General features: G+C 35.7%; 1 protein-coding gene across 2 annotated transcripts in view; it reads left to right on the top strand.

Annotated features, from left to right (window-relative positions):
• The first annotated feature begins 1,339 nt into the window (after positions 1 to 1,339).
• LOC145662237 (rho GTPase-activating protein 1-like) overlaps positions 1,340 to 15,229 on the top strand; it is a 37,785-nt gene continuing 23,895 nt past the window's right edge. Inside the window, exons 1-3 of one of the 2 annotated variants that reach the window (XM_081727597.1) lie at positions 1,342 to 1,605; positions 7,823 to 7,933; positions 11,343 to 11,625. In XM_081727597.1, the coding sequence (XP_081583723.1) occupies positions 1,560 to 1,605; positions 7,823 to 7,933; positions 11,343 to 11,625 (440 nt within the window). In that variant the 5' untranslated portion in view covers positions 1,342 to 1,559. Of the gene's footprint in view, positions 1,606 to 7,822; positions 7,934 to 11,342; positions 11,626 to 15,229 lie in introns of both variants that reach the window. The other variant, XM_081727598.1, reaches the window with a different exon arrangement.

Here is a 15,229-nt window from a genome sequence, read left to right as displayed (position 1 = left end):
TGAGGCAACTTTGCTGCAAACTCAGCCAGCGTCAACTTCGTTATTTGCATTGAACTTTCGGCAAATTTTCTAATTTGAAAAGGCAAGTTTTTAGCAAACTTTTTAGTTTGCCTTTGCAAATTTTTAAACATTTAAAAAAAATTCTGTGCTATCTGGGCCTTGAGGACTACAAAGTTTAAGAATTTGACAGCTACATTTCAAATTTTAATTACACTGCCTAAATCTTTCGCATCATGTGAACAGTCCTTCAGTAAAAATAAAGCTGATAAAATCGTAGTTGCTTTCCACTATGGGCCAAGGAAGATTTACAAAACTGGCTGTTCTTTTCAACAAACATGAAACAGCATCAAATTTAAATTTAATGGATATAATTGAAACATTCCCAGCTACATAAGCACGAAAAGTTTCATTCTGAATGTTAATGCATAAACAGGCTAGGAAGATAGTAGAACGATAATTGGAAATATCATCTCATATAACCATGGGTGGAGTTATGGGGGGCATAGGGAGGTATTAGCCCTAACTTTTTGACAAAAAAAATGTTTTCTCTAAGATGTCCACCTACCAAAGCCCCGAAACCAACCAAAAGATCTGCCCACCCAGTACACAATTCATATTTCCGCTTATGCATATATGATAATAATATACTGGAGTCATTTATACAGATGTTACTGGACATAAGCTCCATAAAATACAAAAGAATATGCAAAAATAAAAAAATAAAGGAAATAAAATTAAAATACACTCAAAACTAGATGTCCGTCAAAATGTGAAGATGCATTGATGAGTGGTAATGAGAAATAAGAATTCTGGCAATGTGCGCTTAAATTGCTTTCGTAAGTTGATCTCCATGAATTTTATTTGCCCGGGCCCCAGTTACGCTTACACTGTTAGCTTTTATTATTACACTTTCATTGTTATGCGTATTCTAAGGGGAGAGGAGGCTCAAATATTCTTCCCGTGCGAAGAACGAGCATATTGGTTAATAATTAATAATCATTGGCGTAACTGGGATATTTTGCTGGAGGGACTCAATACTTCGGAGAATTGAAAGAATCAAATTCAGCTTGTTGTTTAACGGTAGTTTATGGCCAATAATGTTAAACGCTAACTTTTATAAAGGAATTTGAAAAGGGGCCGCCCACCACTGTTCCCCTAGTTACGCCAATCTTAACAACCCTCAAAGTTATCACATCACATTAATCCTAGGGAGATAATACTTAGAAACGGTTTAAATTTTATGTTGCATAGATTCATGTTGTTTAACGTTTACATAATGATGCATCGGATAGTCCTTGCTCTTAATGTTATTAATAGGGTGCGACTGGTGTATAAAGATTACGCAGTTACATTTGATATCTTCGAATAGACCTTTACGTCACTTCCGCTATACAGCGGAAATGGGTCATGATAGCTTGGTGAACTTAAAAGTGTAGAAAGCACCAGATATTGATGTAAAAAAATTGATTAATATTTTGTTATGGAAGGAAAATGATAAATGGTTTGTGTGTAGTTCAAATAGAAACTCAATTAGTGTGCTTTATTATTAGAGTTTAAGAATGGAGGCGGATTATCAGCCCATGAGTTCGACTCAAACAATGACAGGTAGGGTTTATTATTATTTTTTCATTGTATGTGAAGAAGTTTTGCTGAGGAGATTTTAACTATTACCTAAACTTCATTTAGAGCATCAGTAATTATTATTTGAATATATACTAAATTTACGCAGATTACTTAGGCGAAATACGTGCGGCTGTTTGACACAACATGCAGACGTATTCATTACAATGTTTATGTTTTACCAGTTGGAACTTCACTTCGCTTGAAATCTCAGCAATATCCGTAGTTATTTATATGTATAATTGCTAAGCTACAAGTGTTTCAAGTGTGTGAATGTCTTGCTTTTGTTATGTTCGTAGTTGAGAGGATCATATGGCATTGTTCGTGCGTGGGAGTAATCTATACCAGCGCTGTTGTCATCTTTGGGATAAGCTTACAAATTGAAGTTTTGTTATTTGTTTGAAGTGAACGTGCTGGTGTATAATATATATGAACACGTTTTTGCAAAATTTATAAAGAAAACGCACTACAAAATGAAAGAGTCATGATATTTTGTGTGATCATTTTTCGCTCAGTCAAAGCCGAAATTTAAATATAGGAACATTTATATACATAGAAAACACAATTCCTCGTTCTGCTTCGCTGTTCCCAATAAAAGTGACTTAAATGTACATATTGTCAGATAAACAAATTACACTAATAAAAATAATATAAAGTGCGACCGAGGTTCGACTTCAGTTAAACTGGTAAGGCTGGCGTTAAATAATAATAATAAAAAAAGAAGTCATAAACATGATTATTTTACGGTTAAAATGAGTGAGTGCATATGAAAGAGGATAGTCTATGATATTAATTTCTTCAGGCGGTCATTTCTACACAATGTGGGAAACCAGTACTTTATGTTTACAAGTGTAACCTTAGAAGTGCCAAACCATTACAAGTGCTTTACTACGGATAAAATGAGTTACTATATTTGAAAGACGACTGTAAGAGATTAGGCCTAATTTCCACCGGCAGTGTATTTCTACACAATGTAGGGAACGTGTGTTGTTTACTAGTATAGAGTGACTGGTGTCAAACCATGACAAGTGCTCTAACCTATACAAATGTACAGTTTTTATGTAATATTAAGTGCTTTTTTGAGTATCTTCGTCTTTGCGCATATTCTCCGTCGTTGACGTCTCTAGGGAAGGTCCTAGCACACAGGTCCCTCTATAGAGGTTAGTAGCAAGGTTTGTTCCTTTCTGTAGTAAAGCTTAATAATTAATTCACATAGTAGTGCCGAACGAGCGTCAGCGAGTAAAGGCGGGTTAGAGTCCCGCAGGGCTCGTTGTTTTCTGTCTTTATACCGCTAAATGGGAAGGGGGACCTGTGTTCTAGAACCTTGCCACGTCTCTGCTCCGTACGAATGCAATAACGCATATATCATCCCTACCGCGCTCCTGTTTGGACTCAGTTAGATAGGAATGTTGTTTTTTAGTGGCGACCTAGTGCAGGTTGGTTAGTGTTTTGCATAATAGTTCATATGGCATTCGTCCAGACGCGTAATTATACTCGAAAGGGATCACATTAGTTTGTACGCGTATTATCAATCTGTACGAAATTATTTGGACAAGCGTGAAGGAAATAAGGGTAGAGTGTTTTAGGGAAACATTTAGAGCACACAAAGGAAAGTATTTATTTTAATTTGATACTGTATTTTAAATCTGCACGCAATAGATGATTACCTATACGTAATGTCTATATAGAAATACGTAGAACCAATATATCATCACACTATTTTCCTGCACTTGTGTAAATTTACGGGTGGTAGGACAGAAGTAGTGCAGCCTAATAAAATAGGATATCTATAAAAGTGGAATAAACTGAATAGGATTACAATAAAAGTTCACTTTATTTACCTTCTGAATGGAGACTGCAATTGGCTTAAGTTTATAGAGTTGCCCCTCCAGTTTCAAACCTACAAAAAAGATGTTAAAACATTAAAAAATGTTAGGTTACGCCTGGTTAGGTTAATTAGCTTAGGTTAAGTTACCTTAAGTTAGGTTACCTGGAATCGGTTTTCACAGAAGCTTCAATTATCACTTAACTCAGTAATCCGTTGTTCTCATAAAATTTAATACATTCTCTTCATTCTTCTTACATAATAATGTAAAACTCAACGCGGAAATATCACATTCAACGCACCAATTCGCCTTCCTATACGACTACCATGCTGCTGAATCATCAAAACCCTCCGCGTCTTGCAAATAGTACCCACTTCTACATATCCTTTCTCGTATTAAACATAACTCTGCTGCTAAACTTACCCACCTAAACATCACGTAAGAACTCCAAACCATCATTTCTTACCTCATTTCTCCTGTAAATTTTCCTAATTTTTATAAAAAAATGGAGGGACAACTCTAAACTTAACCCCTGCAATTGATTGATGTATACACTTCCGCTCGACACTACTTTAATTATTTAAATCAGCTAAATAGAGAAGTTAGCTAAATACCAAAATAGTAATCGGCTAGGGCAGTGGTTTTTTAAAAATCAAAGTTACAGTTCATTTTTTTTTTTAATATCATGTGACCGAAAATTTAGGGAAATATGAAATTTTAAAATGTTCAAACGGCCTCCATTTTTAAACAGTATGTCGGATCGGATTCGATATTTGTAATATGAATGAACTGACCAAATTTTGTTTTAATCCATTCGCTTTTAGGGAAGTCACTGTATTCACTATATATAAGAAATGGATTCTACTATTATAGAAATAGATGGGTATCGTGAGACATTCACAAAAGGTATATTAAAAATCCCACACAAACTTACTAAATAACTTTTTAACCTGAACTGAGTAGAGGTTGACACTTCGTCAAGAAGACTCTGCTAGTAAGCTGAATATTCACCATAGTGAATTCAAAATGGCGGCGACACGCCCACTTCCAATACCCACCCTTAGTAATCAATATGTTCATAGGTGAAACTTAGCTTTTTGAATTAAATTTTTTTCAGATCTAACTCACTCTCTCGAATGGCTTGTGGAACCCGAAGGTTCATTGCCGCATTTGCAAAAGCACTCCATTTATTTCTTTCCTCAACCAACTGGGTTCTACTTTATAATTCTATTTCTGCAAGATCCACCATGATGTTCTTCAATCTCCGCCTAGATCTTCCCATTTTTTTTTTTTTTTTTTCTCGATTGGGTTTCCAGTTAAAGGTGTGAAAGCATTCCAGCATTTTTTTTTTTCTCATTTTCATTTTGGCTCTAACAAGGCCTGCTTACCCGAGCGTCTTAGACTTAGCGACTTGTTACAAGAGGTGCGTCTTATTCGGATTCTGTTCCCAGTAGGAGTGTTTGAATCGTTGTCGCATGTACTCCGCCCTGAAAAGAATTTTTGAGTGAAGGGATAATCAATATTTTGATATTAATTGAAATGAGGAATAGGCAAGCAACACTGTTTGATAGGCGAGATGGGGAAAAACATCTTTGAAGGCGTGGTTGAAAAGGTGGTAAACGTATTCTTTTTATTAGTATTTTGTTTTCTTGAATTTTTATGTGACGATTCAATAATGCGTAACCGGTATATTGGCGTTGGGGTTTCTTCACTTTATCGTGAATTTAATTTACGATACATTTGGTTGATGTTTTCCTGCTTAGATAAAGTAAGTCATTTAGTGTGAATTTCATGACTGAAGCTTCGTATCTCTAGTTTCTGGCTTATGTATGTATAAAGCAAAATATGTTTAACTAGGATGAAGTTTTTGCTCATCAATTTTACAAAATTTTTGTATGGTTAGGATCAGTTTTCTTATTTTGCACTTTAGTACCAGTTGGTGTAATATAATAATGGAGTAACATAAAAATCAACCGTTCGGGAAGCAATGAGATAGGAATTCAAATATTAACTACTTCAACATCGTACTGATGCTTAAGTACTAAGTAATAATTTAAATAATTGTATATATAACATTCCAAACCTCCCTCAAGTTAATATCCGTCATTGTTGAATTGTTTCTAGAAATTACCGATCATGACCCCTTTCACAAATTATAGACATTATGTAAATAGTAGTGCTATCACATGTAATTTCTCCTAATTTGATAATTTATTATGGTATCCACACGAGTATTATATCTCTAGTACCTTTGTGAAGCAGACCTCAGATGCATAGTTAGTAAAGGTTTGATGAGTGAAAAGTTAAGCATTTCGAAACCGGTACTTGAATGGGAGCCGGGCGTGCGGGAGATCAATGCTCGAGTTCTAGCCGTTTCAGCGGCTTTTTTTTTTTTTTTTTTTTTTCATCCTATTTCGTGATAAATTACGTAGTAATATGTGTAATGGTAGAAGATAAACTGTGAAACCTTTCAAAACTAATTTCTTGTGAACTGTATAGTTTAGTATCTGTTGTGTCCTGTGGTTGTCGGCTTTGTAAAATATAATTACAACTGCTACTTGAGTTAAGAGAATGCATATTCAGTATTCATTTAAAAAGTGCTAAAAGCACGCAGACTCAACTGTGAACGTTTCAGCAAAAAATTATTGCCTTCATTAGCTGCTTCTGAATGTCATAACTCCTATCTTATTAGCAAGGTTGTCTACAGTTTCCTTCCACCGATTACATTTATTAATACAGTGATGCAGAAAGTCTTAAGAAACATGTTTCTTTAAATATTATTAGTCTGTTACATACCGGTCAGTGCTTCTGAAGAGGAGTATATAAAAACAAGGGAAAGTTTTTGAAATATTATTTAAAGTAAAAAAGATATTCAGAAGATGATCATCAAGATAGAGTGTGTAGTTTTAGAGACAGTGTTAATTTTCTGAAAAGTTCTTTTTCGTGGAAGGCAATAATCTTTCGGCAAAACGTTCAGAATTGATAATTCTTGGTTCTTTTAGGTAAGTATTTTTCTAATAAAGAGGTGACGGTTACAACCGTTAAGAATTTATATATTGTACACAGTATATTTTTCAAGTTGTAAATTATGCTTTCGCTTTGTGATTTGTTGTGTGTCTTGTAGGTCCTTCCACATCATTTCTGTTTGTTATTGTATGAATAATAATAATATTCTGTGTCATAACGGTAGTGCTGCTTGCATATCAGGCGAATGTAGTTAGTTCTAAATGATTTTTGCTTTACGGAAATGTGGCTCTAAACTTCCTTATAGAAATGTTAGGCGGGGGTTTTGTAATTAATATTTTTACACTGTTTACTTATCTCCTGAATGAGATACTCTTTAGAACTTACTTTAAGAAATAGGAATCAATGTGCTTCATTGTATTTCGCATAAATTTGAAAATAAATACTAAACAAATGTCAAAATATTGGATGTATCAAAAGCTTAGGGCCATAGGCCAATTCCATTATAATAAAAATATGAGAAAATGAATAGAAAGACAGATTATTGGAAATCAGTGGTTTTCAGTTTGAAATGGTGGAATTTTCCAATCGCACTACCTGGTCAGGCACTCTGTGTTAAATGAAAAATCAATGTTTGCGGTTCAGCAGGCAGTTCTAGTGCGACGTAAGGGCACATTGTTATGTGAGGGAACTCTCATAGCAGAACATGCCGCGATCTGCGATGTAATTGCAGAAAATTTGCCGCACCTGTGCAGAAAAAATGCCAGAGGAGAAAAAATAGCCAACGGAAAAGTATAAAAACATGCCTCTTATATGTAGATGTCTTAAATGGACTGACTACTCACATAAATATAGTTTGAACTTTTTTTTTTCTTACGTCGCATAAAGCATATTTTTAAGAAACACAAGTTATCTTCTGCAGAAAATTTTTGTTTTACAAAAGCTCATCGCAGAAAGACAAAGAAAGTTCTGCCATCGGGGAGGGAACCTAGAACAACTCGAATCCGTTTTTGGACACTGTTGTGTTTTTCTTATGATGATAACCTGTAGGAACAGCCTATTGAACTGGCAACATTCCTTTTCCATTTAACATAGGGCGCCTTACAGTGTAGAGCACAAACGTGTGGTGCGATTGGAAAGGATCCATTATTTTAGACTGCAAACTTTTTTTTTTCTTTCCGTTTTTTCTTATTAACTCGTAACGGAGTTGGCTTGTGGCTTAGGACTTTCCATGCAGCGTATTAACACTAAAATAACTGAGTACTACGTGGCTAATGCCCCAAAAGTATAATTGATAAACTCACTATGCTGTGATTTCTAGTTGATGTGGAATGCCTATTCATGCGGTTTGTTTATGTGTTTGTGTGTGCTGTTCCTGTGAATGTTATTTTCGTCTTTTCTTGATTCTGCAGCTGCCCTTAATGATCATGAAGATCCGTACCCAAGTTTGTCTGATTACCACGATTATGAACCTAATTTGGAATTTGATGATACAGAGCTTCAGGCAGCCACCGTGACAACTGGTAAGAAGTTATCTTCATGCACTTATTGTAATAGAAGCATGGAGTATCGAATGCATGGAGAATGATCATAACAGGTTATTCATATAAAAATAGAAAGCTAACATTTTTTCCCCCTGAAGTAGCATGCTGTTCTTCACAAATAGTGTTACGCTCTCAATCTTCGTTGTTATGTAAACAATAATAGATCTGTGTTACTAGATATGAGTTATCTGTTCCTGTCTTTGATGTAGCAGACAAATATAGCGATAGAGAAATCATGTTATTATGTTTTTGAAAGGATCTTACATACAGAAAGTTGCCAACGATAGAAATAGTAGACTTTGATCTATTTACCTGGATAGTAATTCCCTTTATTCAAGTGCAGTAAAATAACATAAGGAGGAGAATGTCTCGTCATACCGCTTTGGCAACTTTCCGAAGTTCGAAACGTCATTGAAGAATCGAAACTCACAGTAGTCGCTTGATGAGGGATCACCAGGATGGACGAAAAAGGGATCATTCAAATTCCCGTCTCTTGTTCCCTTCTTGCGTAGAACATACGACTAGACGCCTTGTCCATGTCGGTCCAAATATTTATGGTCTCACCACCATACAGGTGGTTAACGTGTGTGTTCATGACGTTTTCCTGGAAGTAAGCTGCGTTAACTTTGATGTCGGAAGGCCTTTCGACAAGTGGGAGCGTTCTCCAACTACAATATTCAGGCATCACCAGAAATCCCACGGAAAACTTCTCTCGCACTGCAGCCCAAAGTCAGAACGGCTATTGAAGCCTTTATGACGGTTGAAAATGAATCGAACTTGGTCTGATCTAGGTAGAACCACTCCTAATCTAGGGCACACTTATTTTCATTCTCTCCTGTGAGGTGTGTTTCAAACAATTTTCTGGTGTTTGTAAACCTTTCCTGGATGTGGCAGTGCCCGTTCGCTTTGTGATGCGTTTCCAATGTCAGGTTCTTCCGGATGCTGTTGGAAACTGTGCCTCTTGAAATATGTCATATGGCCAAACTTACCTGTGTTGGGGTATTCTTAATGGCGCTCACTGTATTGGGGATTCGAGCGGGCTATAGGGCCTTTTTTTCTCACAATTTCCCGCAGGGCCTGTTCAGTGTCGGATGATGAGACCCACACCAGCTTTGGCTGACGATTAAACCCTCTTTACACCGTTTTACTATTGCTGAGTGATTATAAGGGTAGAGGAAAGTTCACAGATTAATTTCTCTCAGAAAGCTCTTACTTTTACTTTAATCGTCGCATGGATCTGTTCAAGTAATAACCGTCATCAAGCATAGTGTTTCTGTTCTCGTATCTTCACGTTCAATTCCCGATGCGAGTGCTACCCGTCGATAATAATAATAATAATAATTGGTAGTGATTCTAATTTTTCTTGAACCAATAGCTGCTTATCGTAAAGTTTTGTACTCAAGAACTATGTTCGGCTTGAGTTAGAAAACTAATTGACGCGAATAGTTAGGGTATGAAAAGTATCGAGAAGAACAGTTATTGTAAGTGTAGAAACTTGTGTAGTATAGTGATAGTCTATTGAAACTTAACTTTATACGCGTTAGTTAGTCACAATTAATGTGGACAATTCGAAGATAATTTTTCTTTCAGTTAGTCCAGTGTATTGCAAGACTAAATCGCGTTTAATATTACAGATAGGGTAATTTATAATCAAAGCTTACGTACATATCAAAAGGTAGTTAATGTTGCACGTAGATTTTGTATTACGTTCGGTTTAGTTGTGGAGTGAATATGAACAACACATACATCAAAGTTTGACTGAAGGATAGGTTGAAGTACAGAGGTTATAAACAGTGAATTATAAACGGACTTTTCTTTTTCCTTTTATTTAAACTCCAAATGGAACCGGTTTCTTTATCTATATCTTCTTATTTCAAAGAAGAAATTCCTTTTATCTGTTGTATATTAGTGCTGCACAAATAGTTATCACATATACGCATTCCTCGTTTTAATGGATCAAAAGGGGGAACATAGATCCTATTTTGCCGTTTATCTCAGCTAAGTTCCGATGCTGAGTCGTTCCTAATTACATTACTGTGGTCCCGCGTAGCGTAGTCACTAATGCTCTCGCTTTTGATGCGAGCGGTCCCGGGTTCAATTCCCGTTGGGGACACGATAAAAAAAAGTGTGTAACAGCTTTTTCAGGCCATTCATCTTGAGAGAGGTCTTTCGTGGGTTTCCCTTATTCATACCAGGCAGCTGTAGAGATGGTACCTAACAATGGTCCCAGGCCGCTTTCTTCCTTCCCTTTCATCGGATAGTGTGACCGCCAAAGGAACGTCATCCCTCATATATATATGACGGGCTAAATGGCCATAGATGCTGACAGCCCAGAAATCTAATTCCTAATCCTAATCAATTACATTACGAATGAAAGAGGAGCAATAAAGTACTGTACTTTTAATCAAGCACATTATCCAGTCTGACAATGTGAAATACGTCTACACTGTAAATATTTACTGTAATACACTAAATTCAGTGATGGTCCATCAACCAGAGGCCAGCTTCTGAAATGTAGGGAGGAAAACTTTCAAACTGAATTGACTACCGGAGACCACGATGGCTCAGTTGAGAATAGCACGCATCTTTGGATCCACGGCCATACAAGTGGTGTCTCTGTGTTTTCTCGGGGTTCTTCCTTTTCCTCCCATTCTCATTCCACCAATTCTTTCATTACGCTCACTTTGATAATGATCCATCTCATTTAACCTAAAGAGCAAAACCATGGTGGAAGGGAGGGATTGTGTGAAATTTCATTTGGTAAAGGCATAGAATTTTCGATGTTGGGTCAACATCAGAACACAATCAATTTGATTTAAGAGGTAACGAATTGCAACCTAGAGAACCAGAAACAATGGCGATTGGAGTCTCACTTCACTCAAGTAAAAGCTGCCTGTCAATCATAGTTCTTTTATGGATTGCAACCGCACCGGATAACCTTTTGTCTTTTGCTGCTTTATTTTTCGATTGTATTTCAGCATGAATTAGTATGGAATGAAATAGTAGAAAATATAGTATTCCTAATCAGTGGATGTGGTTACTGTTAATAATGTTTGTATTTCCGTTTGATTTTCTTACTTTGTAATTGTGAAGGTATTCCTATGTAGTTTGCTGTTTGGTTTACTGATTAGCTATCTAACCAACTAATTGTATGGATTATAGAACTGAAAGATTTATCACCGTAATAACAAGCTGCCAATGATTTGTATTCCTTACCAACTAATTCTAGTGATTGTTATAACCCACTTCTACTATGTTTGTGTAATTTTTGTAATGTCTTACGTTGTATTACGTTTGCTTGAAGTGTTTGTTGTATGTTGGTTTAGTGTATTGTATGGTTCGTTTGTGATGTTGTATATGAGACAGTGAAAAAGTGTTATTATTTCAGATCTCGAGATCGATCCAACAGATAATGCAGAATATCTGGAATCCCCTGTATCAGACGGGACGATAGAAGAGAACTTCGAAGAGGAGTTAGCGAACACTGCTATCGTCCCAGGTTACGACAGTCTAACCTATCCATTCCAAGAAGGCGAGGAGGACTTCAGTGACATTGCGAGACATGAGATCGTGGAGGTGGTTGGTGATGATACGTATGGGAGGAAAGTTATTGTAGTCTCAGCGTGCAAACTGCCAAGTAATAAAGAATTGGATCATGCTAGATTTATGAGGTAATGCACTCGTTTTATTTTTGTGGTGTTTTAATTTTAAGTATTCCAGAGCAGAGGAACTGAGTTTCGTATCCGCTACATAGGGAGGAATCACAAACGCCTGACTTGCGAATATTTAAATGTACCATAATGCACGACTGCTTTGCTAGCATTGCAGACGTTACTTTACAGACTAGCTGAATAAATCATATTTCAGAGATGTTAATGACTTAATAAAATCGAAAGAGACAAGAAAAGAAAAGCTGCGACTGGTTCGAGGATTGAAGCTTGATCTCCGTTCTACTTTGCAAGTCTCGAATCTAACCATTACGCTGCCTATCTTTCCCGTAACGTGCCGTCCATTTTCATATTTCGGGATATTTTTGAACGATATGTGTTTGACTTATCCGGGAACATCACTTATAATTGAGCTTCGGGTATGGGATAGGACTGTTAAAAATACCAAAACCGGTATCGGTATTTGTGAATACCAGAATTTTTGTATTACTAACTAACTCTATGGCCTATTGAACCCGAACATTCAGTGTCGCGTTCACAAAAGCGCTGCATTCACTTTTGTTCTTTTTCTACTTAGTATTCCTATATATGTGAAATCCATCTTAATATTGTCCACCCATCTGCACTTAAATCTTCCTAAAGGTCGTTTCCTGTTTGTACTTCCTGTTAAATCTTTGAAAGTGTTCCTACTTTCTTCCATTCTGACTACATGACCTGCCCACCTGAGATTCCTGAAATTGCTGACTAACAATGTTTGTTAAACGGTATAAATTTTGTAGTTCCTCGTTATTAAAACATTTAAAAAACGATTAAATGATGGAAGAAAACTAACTGATTTCCATATAAATATTACGAAAGAGGTTTTATTGGATTAAATACATACTGAATTATCTTCACCATAGATTTATATGGAAACTTATCACGCACGAAGTATACGTGCATGAGGTAAAGAGATCACATGTGTGATCTTGAACAACACGGGTACATATTCTGCTTATGAGGCAAAGTCTGTCGTGTGTCATTTCGTTGCAAATACCAACAGAGTTCATGAAAGCCTACTGACATCTGATGGTAGTCCATAGTTATATGCACACCACCAACACTAGACCAAGTTCGACAGTTTCTCGCTGTATAAATATTGCAGAATGGGATTCACTCAATGATATGATTTGGTAGAATTGTCCAGGGTTTTTATAGTCCTTTCTTACACACTTTCATTTTCTATTTGTTTCTTTCTGTTTACGGAATTGAAGGCCATGAAAATAGGATTGTTTATGAAATTGTTTATTTTCACCTTCACCAAGGCCTTCCGTTTCAATAATATATGTTTTCACTTTCACCTTATTTGTTAGCTAATTTTTTTTCTAAACTTTATTTTAGAATGAAAATTGATCATATGATTGCTTTCACTCTCACTTCTTATTGTCTTTCGTGCTTAGAAGTATTCCTGTCCGAAAGATTAAGTACTTGGATTTATAATTCTGTTTTTATATCACAAATAAGGAATGTCTTATTATGAAGTTTCTGTCATTCCACATTCCCGTTCCTCTTGGGTCCGAATATTAGTCTCAGAATTTTACTCTCAGTCTGCGTCCTTCCCTCAGAGTAAGCGACCATGTTTCTCAGCTATACAGTACAATAGGCATAATTATCATTTTGTATATTTTAAACTTCAAATTCCTCGACAGAATTTGCGAAGAGAAAATTTTTGAACTGAATAATAACACGAATTCCCTGTTTTCAATTGACATTTAATTTCTTTGTGGATATGGCTTTGGTCTGCTGATATATTCCTAGATATTTGAAAGTATTTACTTTGTTGAAAGTATTGTGTGATATTTTTTTCGTATCCATAAATTGTAGTGTTACGATCCCGGCGAATTACCGAAATATCGATAAACCTAAACCCACTTTACACCACGAGCTCCATTCTTCAGGGTGTCCACATTCTGGAAAGTCAGGGAAGTAAAAATGTATTAGGGAAAGTCAGGGATATGGCGGATTTGTGAGGGATAATCAGGGAAAAATTGATTTAGGTCCATTGTCCAGTTATTGAATTTATGAAATAGTAAGTGTTATATCTGCCTAATGCATATGTTTGTAAATTTACATTCTTTTGTTAAAGAAAAGTGTAGAAAGAAAGAAACAGAGTGGAGAGAGCACAAGGCCAGCTATGAGGAAGGTGGAGACTGGAGTTTGTTTCTTTCTTTGTTATTTTTAAATTATTCAATGGAACTTTGTTCATGGAAAGTCACGAAAAAGTCAGCGAATTTTTTTGGCCAAATTGTGTGGACACCCTGGTTCTGGTTTGATTCGGTTTCTATAATATTTCAATTACCTCTGTGAACATAATCCCATATATGTACCATGTGAGCTAAGACTATCACTATAATTTCATTCAAAATAGTGTTCCTTTTCCTGTAGATAGAAAATAGTGTCCGTATATTCTAGAAACCACTCTCATTGTCAATTAAATTCAACACCCTATACAGTTAGATCCAATCACTTTCTTGAAGTAACTCGCATCCATGAAACGTTACCGTAATATATTATAATATCACTTAGCATACGAGTCCATTTTGAACAAATTATAATTTCAATGGCAGTTCCTGGCAGCTTTTTAGGAAACCTATATACGTATGTACATTCCACTACTACAAATGAATAGAAAATAACCACTAATATTAGCACTATCGTAATTTTCACTTCAGTTCTGTGTCATTGTGTCCTTTGAGACGAATTGTATTGTTTTATTTACTTATCTTTTCAGAGTACGTTTTCCCAAACTGAGGACTTCAAAAAGAGTGTTAATATAAGTAAATGAAAGTTAATAAAACATAATAAGATAAAGCTAAATTAATAAAACTGAAAAGACATATATATATATATATATATATATATATATATATATATATATATATATATATATATATATATATAGTTTTTTTTCTTTTTTTACCTAGTGTGAAACCAGTTACTCGCGTTACGCAACATAATTTTGTATTTTAGTTTGTTTTTTCCATATTACACGTACGTAAATTTTTCTCTTTTTTTTAATTTATTATTTCTCCTTTCTTCTAGCAACTTTTTTCGTCGTATAATGATCTGATATTAGAATACGTTTCTTCATACTTGTAAACAAGTATGAAATTCAGTGAGTGAAAACTGGAAAATCAAACCCGGTGCTCTGGCTATATAGTCCGCTTCCCGAACAGTCACACACTTTCAGTCATCAGTTCATTTAGAGGGCACGGCGGTTCAGTATTAAAAGGATTACCTCTGGTGCGACAGCTCTCTAGTTAGATCCCAGGTCATGGTACCTTTTGATGGATTTTTCAGGATTCTTGTTTCCTCACACATTCTCATTCCACAGTTTTTCATAATCATTCACTTCCATTAATCATCCGCCTAAATTGTACAATCATAGGAAACAAACCCGAAAGTTATCATTTCACACCGTTGGAGAATATGGTGTGAAAAAATCAGTTGTTTTCCTCTATTTATCGTATAACGTAAGGTATTCAAGAATATAGACACTGGATGATTTGAACGCACAAAATATTGTTCAATTTGTATTGAACCGAATTTGGAATGCCACAGCTGTCTG

This window comes from Thermobia domestica, chromosome 10, assembly GCF_964235325.1.
Source record: "Thermobia domestica chromosome 10, izTheDome1.hap1.1, whole genome shotgun sequence".
Taxonomy (NCBI): Eukaryota; Metazoa; Arthropoda; class Insecta; order Zygentoma; family Lepismatidae; genus Thermobia; species Thermobia domestica.
This window is presented reverse-complemented; position numbering and strand designations above follow the sequence as displayed.